This window comes from Nicotiana sylvestris, chromosome 5 (assembly GCF_000393655.2).
Source record: "Nicotiana sylvestris chromosome 5, ASM39365v2, whole genome shotgun sequence".
Lineage (NCBI taxonomy): Eukaryota > Viridiplantae > Streptophyta > Magnoliopsida > Solanales > Solanaceae > Nicotiana > Nicotiana sylvestris.
This window is the reverse complement of record NC_091061.1, coordinates 145,839,386-145,865,721: the sequence shown is the minus strand read 5'-3', so window position 1 is coordinate 145,865,721 and position 26,336 is coordinate 145,839,386. Positions and strand designations below refer to the sequence as shown.

Genomic DNA, 26,336 nt, shown 5'->3' with positions numbered 1-26,336 from the left:
GGGATGGACCCATGAGAATGGTAGTCCCAATTAACGGGTTAAACCTCGAGAGAGTAATTACCCAACTTGAACCATAAGTTGCTTGGGCAAATTAGCCTACCCAATTGGTCTCGAGAGAGTCAATTGGGCAAAATCACTCTCTCTACCGAGAGGTGTGAGAGTGGGTGTAAAAGGTGCAACGGTTATAGCATAAGCCCCATATTCGTCATTCTTGCATTAGGAATTTCTACCCGTTAGTGGACCACCTAGGTAAATGCTGCATCCCTAGTGCTTTTATCTATCTTGCATACAATTTAGAATCATAATTTTAGCATAACCTAGTTTTACAACTGTAGTTGATAAATTGTAGCTCTTAAACAAAAGAAAACCAAAAATGTTAGAAGATCAATTATGAGCCAAAACACTATCCTAGACCATACAAATACTCGACTCCAATTTGAAGTTCCCTGTGGAAAATCGACCCCGATCGCTATTGGGTAAAAGTATTAGCGCTCACTCATCCTTAGGTTGAGTCTGCTGCGATCACTTTTTGGCGCCGTTGCCGGGGAACTTTACGGTGTTGACTATCTGTGTAGCTAGTATTGTGTTTTGCTTCTCTTTCCTTCTTATTTACTAATTTTGTGTGTTGATCAATCATGTACCATGGATCTTAATGCAAATGACCCTCTCGGCAATGTGATAGCGGGGGAGGAGGTAGAAGATCTAGAACAAGATGAGGTCTTACCTCAACTTCCACGGAGAGGCCGGAATGTCAATATAAATGCAAATGAGAACAACAACATTCCAGACCCTCCTCCGCAACCGCCGAGAGTGGCTCCCAGAGTTCTACCAAATCAAGGATACGCCAGTGCTATTGTTCCTCCCCGAATCCGGGCGGGGAACTTTCAAATCACAAATGTTATGCTGACCTTGCTCGAGCAATGAGGTTATTTCACGGGTGCCTCCGATCAAAATGCCTACAAGCACTTGAAGGGGTTCGTGGATACTTGTTGGGGTAGCAAGCAGACAAACGTGTCCGAGGACGCGTTGAGATTGAGGCTTTTCCCGTTCTCTCTTCGGGGTAAAGCATTGGATTGGTTAGAAAGGCTCCCCAATCATTCTATCACAACATGAGATGAATTGGCGGACAAATTTATTGCCAAGTTCTTCTCTCCAAGTCATATGGCGGCTCTTCGGGATGAAATTCTAGCTTTCAAGCAGGAGCCAACAGAACCTTTGCATGAAATATGGGAAAGATATAGAACAATGGTGAAAGAGTGCCCTAATAACGACATGACCGAGGCTATGATTCAACAAACTTTTTATCGGGGCATCAACACCACAAATCAATGCATTGTGAACCAATTGGCCGGAGGGAATTTTATGAAACTTTCTTACCAAGAGGCATGTGATGTACTTGATGAAATGGCCGACACCTCTTCGGCATGGCAAAGCCGAGCAAACGTGCCACAAGGTCACACCACGGTCATCCATTTGCACAAGGAATTGCACGATCATGGCCAAGCGATAGCCGAACTTACAACAACAATGAATCAATTAGCAAAGGCGCAATTGCAACAAGTCCAAAACCCGTGCCAAGTCAATGCAATGGAAGGTGTTTCTATGTTGAAAAGGAGGCAAAGAGGACAACAACCTCAAGGTAATTGTGAACAATATGACAACAACAATGATGGTGGTGGGTATTCGAATGAAGGTTTTGATGACCAAAGTGAGGAAGTCCAATATGTCAACAACTACCAAGGGAATAGAGGCAACCAAGGGAATCAGCAATGGAGACCCTAAGGTAATTGGGGCAATCAACAAGGCGGCAATTGGAATTACAACAACAATCAAGGAGGCAATTGGGGGAACAATAATTCTGGGAATCAAGGAAATTGGAGCAGGAACAACAATTGGAACAACAACAATGGTGGTCAAGGTAATAGGGGGCAAGGATATCAAAGGCCCCCAATGTATCAACAGCCCAATAACCCGCCTCCGTTCCAATCTCAAGGGTCGAGTTCGTCGGGCAATGACATGAGTCGAATAGAGAGCATGTTCGAACAAATGATGAAAAAAAGTCAAGATTCTGAGGCCCAATTAGCTTCGCATAACACATCTATCAGGAACTTGGAAGTGCAATTAGGCCAAATCTCTCAATCTTTAAATACTCGCCCAAAGGGTGCTCTACCAAGTGACACGGTAGTAAACCCCAAGGGAGGGCACAACAATCATGTGATGGCAGTGACAACACGAAGTGGAAGAGGCGGTGATGTGCATGCCTCAAGAGATAACCGAGTTCCGGTAGATGAAGATGAGTTGCAAAATGATGAGATCCCGTTGGTAGTTAAGGATGTTGTCGAACCAAGTGCAAATGATGATGGGAGAATTTCAATTGATGAGGGTGAGGAGGAGACTCAAGAGGCCGTGAACCCGTCTAGGGAACACGTCATTGATATGCCCGAACTGGAGGTGCCAAAAGCCAAGGCACCATTGCCTAGACCTCCTCCGCCCTACCCTCAACGGTTGGCCAAGCAAAAGGGTGACAACCAATTTAAGAAATTTATTGAAATGATGAAGAGTTTGACTATCAATGTGCCTTTGGTGGAGGCACTCGAGCAAATGTCGGGATACGCAAAGTTCATGAAAGATTTGGTTACAAAAAAGAGATTAATGGAGTGTGAGACAATCAAGATGACCCATCAAGTGAGCGCAATTGTGCATTCTATGGCTCCAAAACTTGAGGATCCCGGCGCATTCACTATCCCATGTACCATTAGAAGTGCCGACTTTGCAAAAGCCCTTTGCGACTTGGGGGCAAGTATCAATTTAATGCCATATTCGGTCTTCAAGACCTTGGGAATCGGACAACCTCGTCCAACCTCTATGAGGCTTCAAATGGCGTATCGATCAATGAAGCGGCCTTTGGGAATTATTGATGATGCCCTTGTTCGTGTTGATAAGTTCATATTGCCAGCCGATTTCGTGATCTTGGATTGTGAAGTAGATTTTGAGGTGCCTATCATTCTTGGGAGGCCCTTCCTAGCTACGGGAAAGGCCTTGGTTGATGTGGAAGCGGGAGAATTGACCTTCCGTGTTGGTGATGAAAAGGTGGTGTTCCACGTATGCAAATCAATGAGGCAACCAAATAGCAACGAGGTGTGCTCGTTTGTTGACATTGTCACGACAGTGATAGTGGATGACACAAGCGCTATGGCTAATGTTGAGGACCCACTTGAGGCCGTGCTATTGAACATGGATGTTGATGATGATGCTATAAGGGTGGAGTGTGTGAATACATTACATGGCATGGGCTCATATTCTTATGAACCGAGGAAGTTATCTCTTGATCTTGAAAATCGCAAAACTCCTCCCACCAAGCCATCTATTGAGGAGCCACCGGTGTTGGAGTTGAAACCACTTCCTCCTCACCTCAGGTATGAATTTCTTGGTCCTAATTTTACTTTGCCGGTTATACTTTCTTCTTGCTTGACTAACGTGCAGGTTGAAGCCACTTTGGCGGTTCTTCAAAAGCGCAAGCGGGCAATTGGATGGACCTTGGCGGATATTCGGGGTATTAGCCCCGCATTTTGCATGCACAAGATAATATTGGAGGATGATGCTAGGCCGTCTCTTGAACATCAAAGGATACTCAATGAAGCCATGCAAGAGGTGGTTAAAAAGGAAGTCATCAAGTGGCTTGACGCCGGTGTGGTGTATCCAATTTATGATAGTTCGTGGACTTCTCCAGTACAATGTGTGCCAAAGAAGGGAGGAATGACTGTGGTGACTAATGGCAATAATGAACTTATTCTGACTCGCACTGTGACGGGTTGGAGGGTATGCATGGACTACTGGAAGTTGAACAAGGTGACTAGAAAGGATCATTTCCCATTGCCGTTCTTGGACCAAATGCTTGATCGTCTTGCAGGCCGGGCTTTCTATTGTTTTATGGATGGGTATTCAGGCTATAACCAAATTCTCATTGCCCCGGAAGACCAAGAAAAGACAACTTTCACATGTCCTTGTAGCACATTCGCCTTCTCTCGAATGCCATTTGGGTTATGTAATGCACCAACGACTTTCCAACGATGTATGATGGCAATCTTCACCGATATGGTGGAAGACATTTTGGAGGTCTTCATGGATGATTTTAGTGTGGTCGGGGACTCTTTCGGTGATTGCTTGCAAAACTTGGATCGTGTATTGGCCCGATGCGAAGACACAAACTTGGTTCTCAATTGGGAGAAATGTCATTTTATGGTAGAAGAAGGCATTGTGTTGGGTCACAAATTTTCAAAAAGAGGGATTGAGGTTGATTAAGCGAAAATTGAGGTTATCTCGAAGCTCCCTCCCCCTACTTCTGTCAAAGGGGTGAGGAGTTTTCTTGGACACGCGGGTTTCTACCGAAGATTCATCAAAGACTTCTCTAAGGTAGTTAACCCGTTGTGTAAATTGCTTGAGAAAGATGCCAAATATGTGTTTGATGAGAAATGTATGGAGGCTTTCGAGCTTCTAAAGCAAAAGTTGACGACTACCCCCATTATTACCGCACCAAATTGGAGCTTGCCTTTTGAGCTCATGTGCGATGCTAGTGATGTTGCGGTGGGGGCGGTCTTGGGCCAAAGAATCAACAAGATGTTCCATCCGGTGTACTAAGCAAGTAAGACAATGAATGAAGCTCAAAGGAACTATACGGTCACCGAAAAGGAATTGTTTGCCATTGTTTTTGCCATAGAGAAGTTTCGCCCATACCTTATGGGGGCCAAAGTGATTATTCATACTGATCACGCCGCCCTTAGGTATTTGATGACGAAGAAAGATTCTAAAGCGAGGTTAATGAGATGGGTGCTTCTTCTTCAAGAATTTGATTTGGAGATCATTGATAGAAAAGGTAGTGAAAACCAAGTGGCGGACCACTTGTCTCGATTGGAGGAGGAAGGGAGGCCTTTAGACGGCCTTGAGATAAATGATGCTTTTTCGGATGAACAACTCCTCTCGGTTTCAATACTAGACATGCCATGGTTTGCCGACATTGCCAATTACCTTGTTACCGGTGTGGTTTCGTATGAGCTCTCTTCTAACCAAAGGAAGAAGCTCAAGCGGGATTGCTTGGATTACTATTGGGATGAGCCGTATCTTTTTAAAATCTGCACCGATGGTGTAATTCGCCGGTGTGTTCCTGAAGAAGAGCAACTGAGTATTGTGGAAGCTTGTCACTCTTCGCCCTATGGTGGCCATCATGGCGGGGCAAGGACGGCGCCTAAAGTGTTGAGCTGTGGTTTCTATTGCCCTTCGTTGTTCAAGGATGTCGGTGACTTTGTGAAAAGATGTGATGAATGCCAACATGTCGGAGGGATTTCGAAGAAAGATGAGATGCCCCTTAACACAATTCTAGAGGTTGACATCTTTGATGTTTGGGGGATAGACTTTATGGGACCATTTGTAAGTTCATGTGGCAACACTTACATCTTGGTAGCGGTTGACTATGTGTCGAAATGGGTTGAGGCCATAGCTTTGCCAAATAATGAAGCTCTAAGTGTGGTGGCATTTTTGAAAAAGAGTATCTTCACGAGGTTTGGCACTCCACGTGCCATAATTAGTGACGGGGGTTCTCATTTTTGCAACCGGCCTTTTGACTCTCTGCTAGCCAAGTATGGCGAGTGGCCAAGTTGAGGTGTCCAACCGTGAGATTAAGAGTATTTTATCCAAAACTGTCAATGCAAATAGGACTGACTGGTCGAAGAAATTGGATGATGCTCTTTGGGCTTATCGTACAGCTTTCAAGACGCCGATTGGTATGTCGCCGTATCGGTTGGTGTTTGGGAAGGCTTGTCATCTTCCGGTAGAATTGGAACATAAAGCTATGTGGGCACTGAAAAAGTTGAACTTAGAATGGGATGTAGCTGCAAATCTTCGGGTGGAACAATTGAATGAACTTGATGAGTTTAGGTTTCATGCCTACTACAGCTCGTCCTTGTATAAGGACAAGATGAAGTACCTTCATGACAAGTATACCAGAGGGAAAGAATTCAAAGTGGGTGATATGGTTCTTCTTTTCAATTCCCGGTTGAGGTTATTTTCGGGCAAGTTGAAGTCCAAGTGGAGCGGCCCTTTTGAAGTGGTTGGGATAACTCCCTATGGTGCCATTGATCTCAAAAATAAAAATGGTGAAGTCTTCCGAGTCAATGGGCATCGCGTCAAGCATTATTTGGGAAAGATTGATGACAGCCATGTGATGGCGTGCATTCATTTGAAATGACTGTGATGGTAACATGCGTCGTGCCGCAACGTTAAATCAGGAGCTTCGTGGGAGGCAACCCATGTCTTTTTCCTTTTCTTTGTTTTTCTGTTGTAGAGTAGGATTTTTGAGCTAATAATTTGTGAAGTGTTGCAGGGATTATGTTGAACCAGTGCAGGGAAAAAGTACAAAAAATGATCAGTCCATGGAAATTGCCCCACGCGGCCGCGCATCAAAGCAGTGCGGTCCGTGTGGGCTTGAGCAGCAACAATGGTTCAAAAATATGTGGCTAAGAAGCGAACGGGGAAACAAATACAATCCGGGAGAGGTGGTTCCTCCCGTGGGAGAAGGGGAAAAGGAATTGTAAAGCTAAATCCTAAGACCAGGGAAGCAGATAAAGCTGCATCTCACTCCACGGGAGTGAGTATGCTCCGTCACGGAGCATTACCTTGGAGTCTTCTCCAACACATAAGGCCACTTCATTCCAACTTCGTGACCCTCCTTCCCCGGATCATGATGATATAGCCTCTTCCAAGGAGCCGGTCGATGTTATCTCGGACTCGTCTGATGAGTTCGGAGCAGAAAAAGACAAGGGGAGCACTTACTCCACGTCTCCCACAGCTTCAATATCAGGGGATAGTGGAGGATATGCCGAAGGGGGTGAACCACAGGTTGGAGGTATAGAGAGAACCAGGAAACCAGAAGCATGGGAGGATAGGTTTGTCAGCGAGGAAGATCCCTAATACAGAGGGAATAGTGATCGAGGTGGCTCCCCTGTCTAGTACAGCAGATGTTGAGCCCTCTTCAGTTCCACCAGTTGATGAGCAGGATCATGAGCAGACACCTGTCCCAGCAGCAGCAGGCTGGGGACCAGTTTGATGAGGCTTGAGGGGCCTTTGCTTATTTTTGATTTTTGATGTCTTATTTGGTAGTTAGCATTGGGGACAATGCTAGCTCTTATTCATGGGGGTGTGGCCCTACTATTTGGATTAACTGTCAGGATGACTGTATATATTATTTTACCTTCTTTTAATTTCTATACATTAGTAGTGGATAGATGGTTTGTGTATAACTGTTCATTCCAGATGATCTTCAGAGTTTATGTATATATTCATTTCCCCCTGGTTGTATACTCTACTCCCCGTTTGTACATATTCATTAGGTTTTCATCTTGATTTTCTATTTTTCGTTTTAGTTGCAAAGTTAGGCTCGTAGCCTTTGTGTTTTGTTTTGGCGTTTGCAATAAGCCCTTGGTTTTCTTAATGCCATGGTTCTTTCCAAGGGTAGATATTGTGCGAACCGGGTGGCTCTTCCCAATGATAGATGGTGTGACAACCTTCTTAAGGGTTTGAGTCCGTTTTTTATTTTTCTTTTCTTTTTTGATTTTCAAGTTTTTGTAGTTAAGGATACCTCAGGCAAAGCCTCACTTGGGCCTAACACATTTGCCTTTGATCCTATGGTCGAAGACATTATGTTGTGTTTAGGATGGTGAAAGTTGTGGCCTTGAGACTCTTGTGTTGACCAAATAATCATCACGTGGTCATTTTGGGCCATGGGGCGCTTGAATCATATCTAAGGTTGTTGTGGGCCCTCGACTCCGTCTTAGGCAACCCTTGAGTGTGTGTGGTGAGAATTCGAATTGCGAGCCCAAGTACCAAGTCGATGGTCTAGAACTTGCCCTGAATGTTTGTTGAGGCGAAATCATAGGTAGAACTTGACTTGAGACGTGAGTATAGGCTCTCCTTGATCCAAAATTCAAAATTTGAACACTTTTCATGACCTACCAATGAAATAATCCCTAGTTCAACCCTTTTGAGCCTTAAATCTTTTTCGTTCATGAACCAAGCTAAAAGCCTATACCCGTTCCTAACGAAACCCCCTCTTGGCACCCAAATCTTCCCTTGAGTAAATGGCAAATGTCTAAGTTTGGGGGGAGAGACAGGAAGGGCATCAATGTGCTAAAAAGATGCAAAAGCAAAAGAAAAGGAAGGCAATGAAAAAGAGAAAAAGACAAAAAGAAAGACAAAAATGAATAAAAACCAAAAAGGGAATCCAAGGACGACAAAAAGAAGTGAAAAAGGTGTAGAAAAGTGATAAAAAGGAGAAAGGATTTGAATTGCAAAAGAAAGAGTGACAATGTGTCCCTCTAACCCCTTGAAAGAAGTGAACTACTCAATTGAGTCAAGAAAGTGTGCCAAAATAAATCAAAAGAAGGGCTTAAGGGAAGATTAAACCCATTTGAACAAAAACACGTCCTACCTTTACCAAAAGCCTTCACAATGACTCCTCAAAAGCCCTATATGATCTTGAGTTGAGGGAAGCCTACATTAGTGGATACTTACATAAGGGGCAAGCATATGGTACTTAGAGCCGGACTCAGGGCCTCTTCTTTGTGAGAGACGAGAGAGAAATCCATTCATCTCGATTTGTGTGCAAATACCCTAATAGGTGAGATTCACTCAGGGAAAGTCAAGGATGTGTGAGTTTGGGTTCCATGATGACCAAAGAAATTGAGAAAGGTTCCGTGATGAAATGTGTCAACTCTTGATGCTCTTGTGTCGCACTTGATCCACAAGTTTGCAAGTTTAAATATGTTGAGGATGCATTTGCATTGAGGGCAATTGCTAGTCCCAATTGATGCCTGCTGAGGTTACTTTAGGATAAACAGGAATTACTTGGTTGTTTTCCATTGAGGTGTAGGTCTCATTTTATTTGATTGAGGACAACCAAAGGTTTAAGTTTGGGAGAGTTGATAACTGCGATTTCTGCATGTTTTTTTATACCCATTCTTACCTGAGCTTTGTGCATTTATTGCCATATAATAGTCCCAAAATGCTTACAAATGACACTTGATTGCAGGTTTGAGTGACAAGATGACAAATACTAAAGATCGGCTAAAAAAGGAGTGAAATCTGCCAAGTGTCAAGAGACAACTGAAAGGGGGGATCAAAAGGCCCTGCGCGGTCCGCACTGTTCTGTCACGCGACCGCGCAGGAGAGTTCAGAAGCTGGGCATATCCAAGTTCAACCTGCGCGGACCGCACTATTTTGCCACGATGCCGCGCAGGAAAGTTCAGAGGCCATGATATTTTTAAGATAAGCTGCGCGGTCCGCGCCTCTTCTCGCGCGGTCCGTGCCTAGTTCCAACGCGGTCCGCGTCCCTTTTTGTGCGGTCCGCGCCTAAGAGAATCAGAGAAGCAATTACTCGAGACAAAAGCCCATGCGACCACGCACCTAATTAGTGCGGTCCGCGTGGATGAAGTTCATGCGGCCGCACGTCACTTTTGTGCGGTCCGCGCCCCCCAGTACCAGATACAAGTAATGAAGACCCAGAGCCCTACGCGGCCGCGCATCATTTGTGTGCGGTCCGCGCCAGACCCTCAGGGGTATTTTTGTCCGGTTTTTCCTGTGTAGTATAAATAGAATATTTTACTTTTTAGCAGCAGTTTTTGGAAGGCGGTTCGAGAGCAGAGAGCAGCTGAACTCGTGTTACCCTATTATCAGCCTATTTTGGGCCATTTCTTCTAGTTTTAAAGTGGAATCAAGTAGATTAACATTGTAGTTAACTATTATGTCAATTTCATCTATTATTTCTTTGATTTTTGTTACTACTATGTCTAGCTAAACCCATTAGCTAGGGTTGTGGCTCAACCCTAGTGTGGGAAATTGATGGGTGTGATTGTTTAGTGCATGAATGATGTTGGGTGTTTGCTATTTGGATTAATCTTAAGTTTTCACTAAGATTTGGTGGTTGCAAACACTAAGTCTAGCTTAGTGGGTCTTGACTCTTCTTGAGAAAGAGAGTCTATGACCTCAAGATTAACTCCAACAAGGAATCGGGATGGACCCATGAGAATGGTAGTCCCAATTAACGGGTTAAACCTCGAGAGAGTAATTACCCAACTTGAACCATAAGTTGCTTGGGCAAATTAGCCTACCCAATTGGTCTCGAGAGAGTCAATTGGGCAAAATCACTCTCTCTACCGAGAGGTGTGAGAGTGGGTGTAAAAGGTGCAACGGTTATAGCATAAGCCCCATATTCGTCATTCTTGCATTAGGAATTTCTACCCGTTAGTGGACCACCTAGGTAAATGCTGCATCCCTAGTGCTTTTATCTATCTTGCATACAATTTAGAATCATAATTTTAGCATAACCTAGTTTTACAACTGTAGTTGATAAATTGTAGCTCTTAAACAAAAGAAAACCAAAAATGTTAGAAGATCAATTATGAGCTAAAACACTATCCTAGACCATACAAATACTCGACTCCAATTTGAAGTTCCCTGTGGAAAATCGACCCCGATATCGCTATTGGGTAAAAGTATTAGCGCCCACTCATCCTTAGGTTGAGTCTGCTGCGATCAGTCGGATGTCCATATGCAATACCGAGTGATTGAGCACTTGAGGGTGGGAGCACATGGTGAATTTCATACATTCTGTGCATTGGCATGTAGGGTTAGCTGAGCCTTATATTTTACATTGTTCAAATCTGTATTTATTTCACCATTGAAATGTATTACTGAAAGAATAGCATGCCTACTTTACTACACAACTTATTTCTGTTTTCTATTAAGGTTACGTTCGTCACTACTTATCAGTCCAAAGGTTGGACTTTTTCCTTACTGAGTTGGCGTACTCACGTTACCCTCTGCACCTTGTGTGCAGATCCAGGTACTTTTGGCCCTGGTGGTAGTCGCTGATTGATGTTGCAGGCTGTGGAGTTTGTTGAGGTATCTGCATGGCATTCGCAGGCCTTAGCTGTCCTTCTCATTTTCCAGTTGTATTACAGTTGCCTATTTAGACACTTTAATAGACTATGTATTCACCTTAGATGCTCATGTACTCTGTGACACCCTAGTTTTGGGATGGTTGTATCGTAATATGAATCTTTCTTTTATGTCTTAAACGATTTATTTAAAATGATGAAAGTTTTTCCGCAAATGATTTGATTTTAGTATTGTGGTTTTGGATTGCGTTGAGTTGAGGCTTGCCTAGTTCTACGATAGGCGCCATCACGATGGGATGAGTTTTGGGTCATGACAGTTATGCTTTCTGAATGAAACTCGTCATGTTTGTGCCGTTAGAGAAGCATTTTGCTAAATATGCTCCTGTTGGACCCAAAGAGACGCTTTCTATGGGAAATTCTGCAATGGCCAAAATTAAAGGATATGGGAAGATATTTTTGAAAATGACTTCTGGCAAGGTGGTGACACTATACATCGTCCTTCATGTTCCCGAGATTAGGAAGAACTTAGTCTCTGCTGGACTTCTCATTAAGAACGGGTTTAAATGTGTTTTTGTATCTGATAAGGTTGTAATAAGTAAGAATGAAATGTGTGTAGGAAAAGATTACCTCACTGAGGGCCTTTTCAAGTTAAATGTAATGGTCGTTGAGAATAATAAAATTACAGCTTCTTCTTACTTGCTTGAGTCAATTGATTTATGGCATATACGTTTGGGTCATGTCAATTATAAAACCTTGCAGAAAATGATTAATTTGGAAGTATTGCCTAAGTTTGAATGCGACAAATCAAAATGTCAAATATATGTGGAATCTAAGTATGTTAAACATCCTTATAAGTCAGTTGAAAGGAATTCAAATTCTTTAGACTTAATTCACACAGATATTTGCGACATAAAGTCAATACTATCTCACGGTGGAAAGATGAAGCAATAGATGCATTCTGGCAATACAAAAATAAAGTTGAAACGCAACTTAACAAGAAAATCAAAATGATAAGAAGTGATAGGGGTGGTGAATATGAATCTCCTTTTGAAGAAATATGTTTAGAATATGGAATTATTCATCAAACAATGGCCCCTTACATGCCCTAATCCAATGAGATTGCAAAAGAAAGGATCGTTCATTAAAGGAGATGATGAACACATTGTTGATAAGTTCTGGTTTACCACAAAACTTGTAGGGGGAAGCCGTTCTTACGGCTAACTGGATACTAAATCGAGTACCCCATAGCAAAATACAATCCATTTCATATGAAAAATAGAAAGGAAGGAAGCCCAACTTGAATTATTTTAAAGTGTAGGGGTGTTTGGCAAAAGTGCAAGTTCCTAAACCTAAAACGGTAAAAATAGGATCGAAAACCATTGATTGTGTTTTCATAGGATATGCGACCAATAGTAAAGCATATCTCCCGACATTCATAATAATACGGTTATAGAATCAGATAATACTCAGTTCTTTGAAAATATATATCCGTATAAAAAGGAATGCCGAGTTCTTTGAAAATATATATCCGTATAAAAAGGAATGTGAGTCGATTGGTGAATTATCTAAACGACCTCAGGAAGAAACAAAAGAAAGTACATTTAATCAGGAGGATCCAAGACATAGTAAACGTCAAAGAACTTCTACTTCATTTGGACCAGATTTTGTGACTTTTTTATTGGAAAATGAGCCTCGAATATTTAAAGATGTTATGTCTTCTTCGGAATTATTATTTTGGAAAGAGACAGTCAATAGTAAAATAGAATCCATATTAAACAACCATACATGGAAATTGGTTGATCTTCCTCCTGGAAATAAACCTTTGAGTTCTAAATCAATTTTTAAGAGGAAAAATGAAAGATGATGGCACTATTGATAAATATAAGGCAAGACTTATAGTCAAAGGGTTTAGACAACGAGAAGGTTTTGACTATTTTGATACATACTCTCCAGTTACAAGAATTACGTCCATACAAATGTTAGTGGCATTAGTTGAGTTTATGGTCTTGAAATTCATCAAATGGATGTTAAGACGGCCTTCTTAAATGGAGATTTGGAGGAAGAAATCTACATGGAACAACCTGAAGAGTTTGTAGTTCCAGGTAAAGAAACGAAGGCATGTAGACTTGTTAAGTCTCTTTACGGACTAAAACAAGCACCCAAACAATGGCATGCGAAATTTCACCAAACAATGTTGTCAAATGGTTTTAAGATAAATGAATGTGATAAATGTGTATACATTAAAAATGTTCCAAATCACATAGTCATTGTTTGCTTATATGTGGATGATATGCGGATAATGAGGAATAACATTGCTAACATAAATGTGACTAAGTGTATGCTAACTAGAAAGTTTTATATGAAGGACTTGGGAGTTGCTGATTTAATTCTGGGGATTAAGATCCATAAGATTCCTCAAGGTCTGACATTGTCACAATCTCATTATATTAAAACAGTACTTGGAAAATTCAAGCACTTAGGGTTTAAAGTTGCAAAGACTCCAATTGACGTGAATCTTGCATTAGCAAAGAACAAAGGCCAAAGCATATCACAATTGGATTATGCTCGTGTGTTAGGATGCTTAATGTATATCATGAATTGTGCACGACCAGATATATCTTGTGCTATAAGTAAATTGAGTCGATACACGAGCAATCCATGTCAATCTCATTGGATGGCACTGAAACAAGTTTTAGGATATTTGGAACATACCCAGGACTTTGCTTTACACTACAGTAAATATCCTATGGTGATTGAGGGATACTGTGATGCAAATTGGATCACCGGTTCAACTGATTATAAGTCCATAAGTGGATATGTATTCACTATTGGTGGAGGAGCGGTATCTTGAAAGTCGTCCAAACAAACTTGTATTGCCCGCTCTACAATGGAGGCTAAGTTCATAGCCTTAAATAAAGCTGGTGAAGAAGCTGAATGGCTCCGAAATTTCTTGGAAGACATTCCATTTTGGCCCTAACCGTTGGCACCATATGCATATATTGTGATAGTCAAGAGGCAATCTCGTCATATACGATGAAGACATAAAACCGTTAGGCAACTACTCTCTAGAGGAATTATAACGATTGATTATGTAAAACCAAGTGATAATATGTCGGATCCACTTACAAAAGGCCTAACTAGAGAGGTAGTTGAGAAATCATTGAGGGGAATGGGACTATGGCCGAGAACAAGTCATTGTGGCGGTAACTCTACCTAGAAGACTGGAGATCCCAAGATCTAGGCTCAAGGAGATCAAACAAAGTCATTAATGACGGTTCAACATTGTCAACTAAAATTTTGGTCCATTCTCGTGATGAGACAATGTTCGGTACCAAGGATAAAACATTAAGGATTTTTAATAATTTCTAAATTTGATACGGGGTATATCAATAGTGTATCGACGGGATGACATGTTTAGGAATCACCTATGTAAGCGTGAAATGTTAGCTGCTTCAAGGAGAATTTTGTAAGGCCAACTTCTCTACGTACTTATGAAACCAGGCAGTATTCATGGCTGAAACGAATACAACAATGAGAAGCAATGACGGTTAAGAGTTGATTATGTGACATGGTTGTCTAGGTATACACCAAAGCTCGACGGTTCAAAGATATAAAATCTACCGATTGACCGAGTATATCTGACATAAGTTCACTACGGAAAGTTCAAAGGAAAACTTACTTATCGAGATGCGATTAATCATTGCTTGCGAATCACACAGTTTTTCATGCATATTTCCGTGATGCAGCCATTCCAAATTGATGTGGGGGATTGTTGAGTATTTTAAGCTAAAATAAGCTTAAAAGAGGGTGAATGAGAAATGGAGGGAAAATAAAATATTTGAATTTTCCTCCTTGACAAAGGGACATTGTCCCATATTGGAAAAGGAAAATATTTTTGATGGGTATATATATAATTGCTCTTCTTCTAGCTCTTAAAGAGTTAAGAAGAAGGCAAGCCTTACGCCGTCGTCGTTGTCGCTCGCTTGACTCGGCTTCGGATTCGGATTTGGATTTGATCGATTGACGTAATATTATTAAATATCCGATTTTTGTAAACGGGAAATTAATATGAAATCCAAATTATTCGTTTCCTCAATGTCCGTTTTCCGTTTTTTGTAACAGAAAAATTAAGTTCCCTTCCCGTCCGTTTTTCATTTTTGTAACGGAAAAATAAGGTTTTGAATTCCCATTTTATTATTGCGTAAATAACCATTTACGTTATGGCCGTTTTGCATAAATGATAGCCCTTCTGAAGAGTTGTACCTCTTCAATTTGAACTCAACATATTGGCTATATATATCAGCTCATTCTCTCAGATTTTCCATACGAATTTCTGAATACTCCTCCTTTCTTCTGCATTGATTTAACTACAAAGAAAGCAACAGTAAGTGTAATTTGCTATCGATCATTGTGTTCGCTGAAACACTAGGGTTTGAAGTACCGCTACACCAGTGTGTAATTCGTTCTATCCTAGGAGGAAATAATCCACAACCTTGGGTACTGGAGGGATTAAGTTCCTTAAGGAAACACTGTGAATTTAGTGGGCTCAGATTAAATTATGTTTCTGTTTTTCATTTCTATTTATACGTTATTTTATATTCTCCAGAATTATTTTACAAATACAGTATACAAACAAATATTTCTTTGTTACGAGTGTTGTAGACCATGAGCTTCATTTTCAGCTCGTGAGAGATGGACTTAGAATTTGACAGATAACGAGAAATTAAGCCCCCATTTGGCCATAGATTTTGCCAAATATTTTCCAAATTATTTTTGGCAAATACCTATTTGTTTATAGATTTTATCATATTTTGGCAAATTTTCAAATCCCAAAACCAGCTCAAGAACTATTTTTGGACAAAAATATTACCGTTTGGTTTTTAAAAAAATTACAAAAATTTTCCCAAACTTTTGTATTTTATAAAAAAATTATTTTCTGTTATTATGACTCAACTAATCCATATCTACCCTTTTTCCCTCATCAAACTAACGCGGCTTTGCCCTTCTCTATAAACAAAAGAAACCCTTCGCCAAAGTTGTGTCAATCTTTGGCAATCCACCGCAAAGACAAAATTTGAAGGTAATTTGCTAAAATATGTTAATGTTTGTATAAATTTTCTTCAGATTTGTTTCGCTTATTTTGTATGAATTTTTTGTAGATTTGTTTCACATATTTTGTATGAATTTTCTTCAGAGTTGTTAGGTAGTTTTGATAGTTTTTAAAACTTATGGATATATATATAGATATATATATCACATTTAATGTTTTTTTTTTTTTTGAAAAAAGTGAATTATGTTTTGAAAAATTATGTCCAAACGATTTTCATCTTCAAACCAAACTTTATCAAATCAGATTTTTTAAAACAAATTTAGGAATGTATGATCAAAAACTAGCTAAATTTCATGGATTATACTGTACCATCAAGGGTGTATGGAAACTGGAGTAGTTGATTGGGATTCCTCGCAAGAGTTGCGTTCGAACTTTGGAAATCCATAACCTTTCAATAAGGAGCGATTTATGTCTTTTGGTGAGGTTATTCGACGTAAATCTAAATTAATTAGAAACTTCAAACAGGAATTATTGAGAAAGTTTTCTGAATTGTGCCTTTTCTTTTCCCCTTTTTGGGTACAAGAGCCACTATAGGACATAATTTTTTTCTTTTCCCCTTTTTTTTTTGGGTACAGAGCCACTATAGAACATAACCAGGAGATATTAATTAAATCGATATCCATTTAGGCCTGCAAATTAAAGAGCAAGGTTCAAGGAACTTGGAGTTACAAGCCACGGCCATCTATATTGATTATTGTTGTACTTTGAGAACTTTATATTCTTTTTCCTTTTGGTTGGAGAAAACCTCTCTAGAAATGAAAAGTTCACCCTTATCCCTTTTTCCTTTTGGTCTGAGGAAGCAATATGACATGGAACTGCTATTGCTTTCAATAAAATGTAGCACTTTGCCAAATATCCATATAATGCACTAGTTGTTTCTCCTTCCTATACATCTTCCAAAAGGTCAGGTTGAGTTGTCCAGCCTAAAAATAATTCTACTTTCTTTTTATCTACATATATAGTCTTTTTGAAGGAGAAAATTACAAGTTCATAGAACTTGGATGTAGTGAGACTCGCTTTGCTTTTATACTATCAAGTCAAGCAGCCTCTTCAAAAAGGCAAATGTCTCTATGCTTTCCGCTTCAAGTGACATTTCTATCTATTAGTCAAGTGATCAATTTGCAAAAGGCAAGATGGGACACACCTAATTTATGTTGGAGAGCACTTTGGTGATCAGCTAATTCCAACATAAACTGGGACTTGTTCATCCTTTAGATGAAGAAGACACGTGGTCCCTTTATTCGCTTTAGCATTGTTAGTGTTGGATGTATGTGAACTGAAGGATAGCAATTATTTACCCACGTTAGATAGAGCGTAAATCGTAAAATAAGAATTTACTTATTTTTTTTGAAGTGGAAGCAAAAATTTGAAACGAATTGCGGCTGGAATCACTAGTCGGCAGTATTATTACAGGCGCGCTTAAGCCTTGAAGAGAGGCTCAAAACATGTTGAGCGCTACGTGTTGTTTTGTGGGCGCTTTAGTATCGCATCAAGGCTCTTAGGCATACTTTTACTTGCCAATGAGTGTAAACCTGAAAAGACAATATTAAACAATTGATATTTCACTTTATCACAAATTTTTTTCAATTTCTTTGTCCATATATTTGTTATTCATGCTTATAATTATTAGTCTTAAACTACATATACATATTTTTACTTTTTCTCCAGTTGCGCTTTTTCTCATTAAAGCTCACGCTTTATTTGCGCTTAAAGCCCCAACGGATCTTAGAGCTTTCTTGCGTTGTTCGCCTTTGATAACACTGCTGGACGATGGTAATTGTCACATTGTGCTGGAGGAACCTTCTAGTCTACAGTCTAAACCCTGGTCAAACTTTCTGAGAAGACTAAAAGCAGGAAAATATTAGGTATTTAGTGTTTTTAGTTGTACACTGTATGTGTACTTATATAGGGAATATTAGGGTTTTATTGGGCCTTAGAGCACCCCTTATGGATGGACCCAAAATTTCATATATGAACAGTCTCACGTGGAAAGTAGAAAAGAAAAAGAAGCTACTTATAAGGAATTGGATACTCTTAATTAGGGGTGGCAAAATGGTTCAAAAAAAAACAGTTAACCGCCCATATTATCCACTAAAAAATGGGTTGGATAATGAACTTTTTAAAAATGGGTCAAATATGGATAAAAATCATATTATCCATTTAGAAAATGGATAACCAATAAGTAACCAATGGATAACCAATGAGTTTAACTTTTACATTTGTAATCCCTCAAATTGGAAGTTCCTCAAGTTAGGGAGACTAAGAATCTCCCAAAAGTGATCATATACAAGAAGTCATGGATAATATGGGTAACCCATATTATCCGTCGGTTAACCCTTTTTTTTATCCGTATTAAATATGGGTCGGGTTGGATTATTGATCCGTTTTTTCATTACCCGTTTTCGACCCGAACCATATCCGATCCGACCCGCTCGTTTATCACTCCTACTCTTAATGATGTAAGACCTTTTGAAGAAACCATACGGATTTTGCCCAAAGCAGACAATATCATATCATATTAAGAATATACCTATGTTAAAGACTAACTTTTATTTTGATGTCACGCGTCTTTTAACTGTAACACTAAATATCCAACTGAATAATGTGACGGTCGTACTGTTGCTGAGGTCTTTTCTTTTGCTATTTTGGATGGCAGTCAGATTTGAATTGGGGACCCGTTATACCATGTTATATTGTCAACCTACCTCGTTTAAAAACTTAAGCTATACAAAAATTGTACCTTTAATTACTACTAATTAATTACTTATGTCTCTACTGTACACATTTTCTTTTTCTAGAAATACAGCAGTGCCAACTTTTAATAACTAAAATTATTATAAGACTAAACATTGTAGCAATAACTACACAATTACTTCTCCTTCATTGTTAACTTAACATAGTCATAATCTGGTTCCTAATTACAGTACCCATGAATGATTAGTTATTCAGTGCCCTCTTTGTTGACTGAACATACTCTGGTTCCTTGATACTCCAGCCGTCCTAACTTACGTAGTACCGTTCCGATTTTGAGAATGAAACTTCTTAATTCTGATATAAAATTTTTAAGTTGTTTTCTAAAAGAAAATTAACATATTTAAAAATTACATAAAAGTACTATAAGTCATAATAAATTAACAATTCAAAATATTTAAAAAGCACATAAAAATTTATGGTCAAAGTTGTATACAGTCAAAACCGGGCGTGCTCTTTGCATGATTAATCGAGATCGAAATACGATAGGTACAAGGTTCGACCTCGTGTTATATCGAACCATGGTGCAAAGATAGATCGTCGAGCTTGTGACCTAGAGACCGATGAAGGTCGAGATAGGCCAAGATCGAGACCGAGCAAGATAGAGATGGAGCAAGATCGACGGAAACCTACCGAACCAAATAACGCAAAGCCGAAATATCCGCAATCGAGCGAGGATCACGGCGGAAATTCCGGCACATATCAAGAAGAGGTCGATAATTAGCTAATCATGAGATTTCCTACCTCATATAGAACTGTACCAAGAGTAGGACTCCTCTACTATATAAATGAGGTCTGATTATTTGTAAAACACATCATATTCACGCAATACAAAGCAATATACTATTATTTTCTAGCTTTCACTATCTTGTTATTATGTTTATAAGTCGGTTGAAACATCTTTTGGTTCAAGGGTGACTGAACTTGAGGGCCATGGCTATTCAATTTGTGTGGTTTGTATTTATTCTTTTGTCGTCAATTTTATAATTAATTTATTCTTCTTAATTTGTACCAAGTTATATCACGTATCCTTAAACCGCGTGTAAATTCAATTTTTATCCGATTTTAGGGCAAAAAGTTTGGCGCCCACAGTGGGGCTAAGGATAATAGTGCTTACTCAGTGCAAACTTTCATAACACACACTATTTTTCACTTGTTCTTTGGAGTAGCTTTGATTCCAGGACAAGAATGTCGAACTCTCAGTCAGCACCCCTTCACGTTGACAACGATTCCGACTACCACGACGAGAATGATAATATAGCACAAGGAAACGACGTACCCCCGGTTGACCTCGATGGAGTTTCGGTTGTAGACCCAATCGACGTCAGCTCACGTGTAGCCCTCAATGCCAATTTGGCAGTCGATCCCGAGGACAGCGTCCGCAGGGGAGTTCAATCAGTCGCTCAAAATGCACGTGGCGGTGAAGACGGCGGGATCAACCTGTGAGTGATCTTCGAAATGTTGCAGGCCCAACAGGCAGCGATAGCCCAGCTCTAGAATCAGAATAACCCACCGAGCAGGATCAAGCCCGGACCGTCACAGGAAGTTGTCCACAGGATCGAATCGGTTTCAAAGAAATCGAATGATAAAGAATTAGGGACCAATCCTGCAATCATGACAATGCTCGAAGAAATGACAAAATGAATTGAGTCGGGGGAAAAAAAGATCGAGGCAAATGATAAGAAGGTGGAAACTTGCAACTCCCGGGTCGATCAAATCCCGGGGGCACCCCTAATATTGAAGGGTCTGGATTCCAAGAAGTTCGTGCAAAAGCCTTTTCCCCCGAGTGCGGCTCCCAAGCCGATCCCCAAGAAATTCCGAACGCCAAAGATTCCTAAATACAACAGAACAACCGATCCGAACGAGCATGTCACCTCTTACACATGTGTTATCAAAGGGAACGACTTAGAGGATGACGAATTGAATCTGTCTTGCTAAAGAAGTTCGAAGAGATCCTGTCGAAGGGGTTATGATATGGTACCATAATTTACCGGCTAATTCTATTGACTCGTTTGCTATGCTTGCAGATTCTTTCATAAAGGCACACGCCGGAGCCATCAAGGTTGAAACCAGGAAATCAAACCTTTTCAAGGTAAGGCAGAAGGACAGCGAAATGACCGGAGAATTCGTGTCTCGATTCCAAATGGAATGGATGGACCTGCCACCAGTCGCCGATGATTGGGCAGTTCAAGTTTTCACCCAAGGACTCAATGTCGAAGCTTGGTGGCTACGCAGTAGTTAAAACAAAATTTTGATAGAATATCTGGTTGTCACTTGGGCCGATGTGCATAATCGATATCAATCGAAGATCAGGGTCGAAGACGACCAACTCGGGGCTCCTTCCAGGTCCATTTATCCTATCAGAACCGTTGACAAAATTAAGAGGGATGTCGACCGAGAACCAAGGTCGAACAGAGATCGATACCATCCATATAGTGGAAATCGCAAGAGCTGTGGGCCTGGGTGGAATCCTGCACGAAATGAAAGGAAAAGTGATCGAGGTCAGGGCTCTCGAGGGATCATGAGCAAGAATGGCTTCGACAAGCCTATCAGACCAAAAGAAGCACCTCGATTATCAGAATACAACTTTAATGTTGACGTAGCCGCATGTATCAACTATTGGATGCATCAAAGATACCAGATGGCCTCGACCTCTACAAAAGAATCCAGACCGAAGAGATCCCAACCATCTGTGCGAATATCATGGCACCCATGGCTACAGAACGAAAGATTTTTGGCAATTAAGAGAAGAAATTGCCCAGTTATTCAACAACAGGCATCTTCGGGAGTTTCTGAGCGACCGAGCCAAGAATCATTTCAGAAACAGGGATTCAAATAAACAAAACGAGCAAGAAGAGCCTCAACACATGATTCATATGATCATCAGAGGGGTCGATGTTCCTCAAGGTCCAATGTTTAAGCGCACCAAAGTATCAATCACGAGGGAAAAGCGGACTCGACCTTACATGCCAGAAGGAACTTTATTTTTCAACGATGAGGATGCGGAAGGAATCACATAACCCCATAATGATGCACTAGTAATATTTGTACTCATGAATAAAACTCGAGTTAAACCTGTGTTAATTGATTCAGGAATCTTGGCCAACATCATTCGATCGAGGATCGTAACACAACTCGGCTTACAAGACCGAATCATACTTGTAGCCCGAAGGCTAAACGGGTTCAACATGGCTTGTGAAACCACTAAGGGAGAAATAACATTGTCGGTAAATGCGTCCAGAACTATCCAAGAGACCAAATTTTACGTGATCGAGGGGGACATGAGGTATCACGCTTTGTTCGAAAGACCGTGGATCCACAACATGCGAGTTGTGCCCTTGAACCTTCACCAGGTGTAGAAATTCACGACATCATAGGGAATTAAAATGATCTACGGGGAGCATCCTGCCGCAAAGGAAATGTTTGCCATCGATGAAGTAATTCCTGTATTGACACCCTTATCAACAAAGGAGCCGGATTCGAAAACAAAATAAGAAGCCAAATAGCAATCATCGATGTTTTCCTCGACCCAACAGGACAAACATGGGACTGACAAAGACGAGGATTACGGGGTTTCTCGGTCCTTCATAATCCCCGATGATTCCGACACTACCAAATCGACAGTCGAAGAGCTGGAGCAAGTCACACTGATCAAACATCAGCTCGATAAAAAGGTATATCGAGGCACAAAGTTAACCCTTGAGCTTAAAAAAAACTTATTCAATTTCTTATAACTAACATGGATTGTTTTGCTTGGTCCCACCTTGATATGACAGGGATCCCACCAGAGATCATCACTCATAAACTGAGCCTGGACCCAAAATTCCATCCGGTGAAGTAAAAGAGGAGAGCAAAGACCAAGATCAAACATGTTTTCATCAAGGACGAGGTAACTAAGCTCCTTAAAATAGGGTCCATCTGGGAAATCAAATACATGGAATGACTAGCAAACGTAGTAGTAGTAGTCCCTAAAAAGGGAACAAACTAAGAATGTGTGTGGATTACAAGGATTTAAGCAAAGCATGCCCTAAAGACTCTTTCCCTTTGCCTAACATCGATCGCATGATCGATGCTATAGCCGGCCACGAGATCCTTAGTTTTCTCAATGCCTATTCCGGGTACAACCAAATACGAATGAACCCGGAGGATTAAGAAAAGACCTCTTTCATCAATAAGTATGGCACGTACTGTTATAATGTAATTCCATTTGGGTTAAAAAATGCTGATGACACTTACCAATACCTAGTAAACCGAATGTTCGAAGAACAAATAAGTAAATCTATGGAAGTTTATATTGATGATATGTTAGTTAAGTCCATGCGAGCAGAGGACCATTGAAAGCATTTGCAGGAAAACTTCAATATATTGAAGAAGTACAACATGAAACTGAATCCGGAAAAATGCACGTTTGGAGATGGATCGGGTTAATTTCTCGGGTTCATGGTATCTTACCGGGGAATTGAGATCAACCCCGATAAGATCAAAGCCATCAAGGATATCACGGTAGTGGACAATGTGAAGGCCTTACAAAGGTTAACCGGGCGCATAGCTGCTTTGGGGCGGTTCATCTCGAGGTCTTTCGATAAGAGTCATCGATATTTCTCATTGCTAAAGAAGAAAAACAACTTCACCTGGACTCTGGAATGCTAACGGGACTTGGAAGAACTCAAGATATACCTATCGAGCCCATATCTACTTCATACACCAAATGCGGACGAACAACTATACCTATATTTGGCAGTAATAGAGATAGCGGTAAGTGGAGTCCTAGTTCGAGAAGAGCAAAGTACGCAATTTTCGATTTATTATGTTAGCCGGACCTTAGGTGAGGTCGAAAGTAGATATCATCACTTAGAAAAACTGGTGCTCGCTTTGTTGAGCGCCTCTAGGAAACTAAAACCGTACTTTTAGTGCCACCCTATTTGTGTTGTGACAACTTACCCATTGCGAAATATAATGCATAAGCCCGAACTCTCAGGGCAATTGGCCAAATGGGCCGTAGAAGACAGCGGGTACGATATTGAGTATCGGCCCCAGGCAACCATTAATTCTCAAATTTTGGCATCCGTGGCTGACTTCACACCGGTCCTGATACCTGAGGTCGAAAAGGAGTTATTGATAAACTCGGGGACCTCTTTGGGAATCTGGACCCTCTTTAAGTATGGTACGTCAAACGTAAATGGGTCTATACTTGGCAGTGTACTGAAGCCACCAACATGCAATATAGTCAGGCAGTCTATTAGAACTGTAAAATTGACTAACAATAAGGCCAAATATGAGGCCATGATTGCAGGTCTTCGACTGGCAAAGAGTTTAGGGGCGGAGATGATCGAAGTTAAGTGCGACTCCCTCCTTGTGGTAAATAATGTTAACGGAACGTTCGAAGTCAGAGAAGAACGGATGCAAAGGTTACTAGATAAGTTACAGGTGACATTACATCGATTCAAAGAGTGTACTTTGCAGCACGTACCTCGAGATTAGAATAGTATGGCCGATGCACTTGCAAACTTAGGCTCTTCGGTCGAAGACAACAAGCTCAAATCGGGGGTAGTCGTACAACTCATGTGATCGGCAGTAGAGGAGGGTCATGCCGAATTAAACTCTACAAGCCTAACTTAGGATTGGAGGAATAAATATATAGAATATTTGAAGACTGGCAAAGCACCCTCAGATCTTAAAGAGTCGAGGGCCCTGCGCATAAAGGCAGCTCAATTCAGCTTGTCCGAGGACGGAACCTTGTTCAGAAGAATGTTCGATGGCCCACTAGCTATATGTTTGGGACCGGGAGATACTGAGTACGTTCTGAGGGAAGTCCACGAAGACACCTACGGGAACCACTCAGGCACCGAATCATTAGTTCAAAAGGTAATCAGAGTTGGCTATTACTCGATCGATATGGAAAAAGATGCGAAGGTGTTCGTACAAAAATGTGATAAATACCAAATACATGCTCCCATGATTCATCAACCCGGAGAACTACTGCATTCGGTGTTGTTGCCATGGATATTCATGAAGTGGGGAATGGAAATTGTCGTCCCTCTTCAATGGGCACCAAGTAAGGCTCAATTTATCTTATTTATGACTGACTACTTTTCTAAGTGGCTTGAAGCCCAGGCGTACCAGAAGGTCAGGGAGAAGGAAGTCATCGACTTCATTTGGAACTATATCATATGTCGGTTCTAGATGCCATCTGAAATCGTATGTGACAACGGGAAATAATTTATTGGCAGCAAAGTGACCAAGTTTCTCGAGGATCATAAAATCAAAAGGATCTTCTCCACACCTTATAACCCCAGTGGGAACGGACAGGTTGAATCGACCAACAAAACTAGAATCCAAAATCTTAAGAAAAAGTTGACCGACACCAAAGAAAAATGGAAGAAAATTCTTCCCGAAGTTCTTTGGCATACCGCACAACCTCGAAATCCAGTACCGGGGCTACCCCGTTCTCATTCGTTTATGGCGTCGAAGCTCTAATGCCAATCGAAGTCGAGGAGCCAAGAATTAGGTTCCGATATGCTATAAAGGAACCCAATGACGAGGCCATGAATACTAGCTTGGAACTATTGGATGAAAGGCGTGAAGCCACCCTTATCCGATTGGCCGCCCAAAAGTAGCGATCAAAAGGTATTATAATGGAAGGTCCAACCTTCAATACTTTAATGTCAGGGGCTTAGTACTAAGGAAAGTCACGCTGAGCACCTGAAATTCAAACGATGGGAAATTGGGCCCGAATTGGGAAAGACCATACCAGATTCTTTAGGTCACAGGGAAAGGATCCTATAAACTCGGGATGATGAACGGGGAACAACTACCGATCAATTGGAATGTATCTCACCTAAAACAATATTACTGCTAAGGTACGACCCCATTCATTTCCTTTTATTGTTTGACTAACACTTGCAGGAGATCGACAAAAAGCAGCACAAAGTCTTTAGGTTTGAAAACACGCGTTGCACTCTTCTTTCCTTAGACCAATTTTGTCCCAAATGGGTTTTCCAGCAAGGTTTTTAATGAGGAAATCGTGCTAACTTAGAATCAAAGGTCGATCATGAATCGGTGTCGAAGATTGTATTTACAGTATCTAATATTTGTCTACAATCAACCTTGAATACTAGGGGTCATTAACCTCGGATATCAAATTACTTTAGCAAGGAAATTGTTTCATAGTGAAAGGGTCTCAATATGTAGGATTTGTTGTAAGGGCCAAACGGTCAAACGAACCGTGCTCACGGAGATTGCTCGAGCCTTGACATAAAACATGTACGCATGTATAACTGTTTAGCACAATAATAAAGGGAAGTGCTTTCCTTGCATTCATCTTAAGTTTAAAAGTTTTCTCTTTACATCCCTTAAATAACTTCATACTTTTGAACTCCTCAAAGAAACGAGCTTAAGGGCCGACTATAACCAGAATTCGGATGATCACTCCCTCACTCGGGGGCTGTCGTCCGAAAACAAACTCAAACAAATCGAGCTATTAAACATCGGGGATGCAAGACCTATTAGGAAACCCCTGAATTTTAAAG

General features: G+C 40.8%; 1 protein-coding gene across 1 annotated transcript; it reads left to right on the top strand.

Moving 5' to 3' along the window:
* The first annotated feature begins 5,779 nt into the window (after nucleotides 1-5,779).
* LOC138869455 (uncharacterized) lies at nucleotides 5,780-6,241 on the top strand. The gene has a single exon (XM_070147074.1). It carries the CDS (start codon nucleotides 5,780-5,782, stop codon nucleotides 6,239-6,241), a length of 462 nt encoding a protein of 153 aa, XP_070003175.1.
* The last annotated feature ends 20,095 nt before the right edge of the window (nucleotides 6,242-26,336 follow it).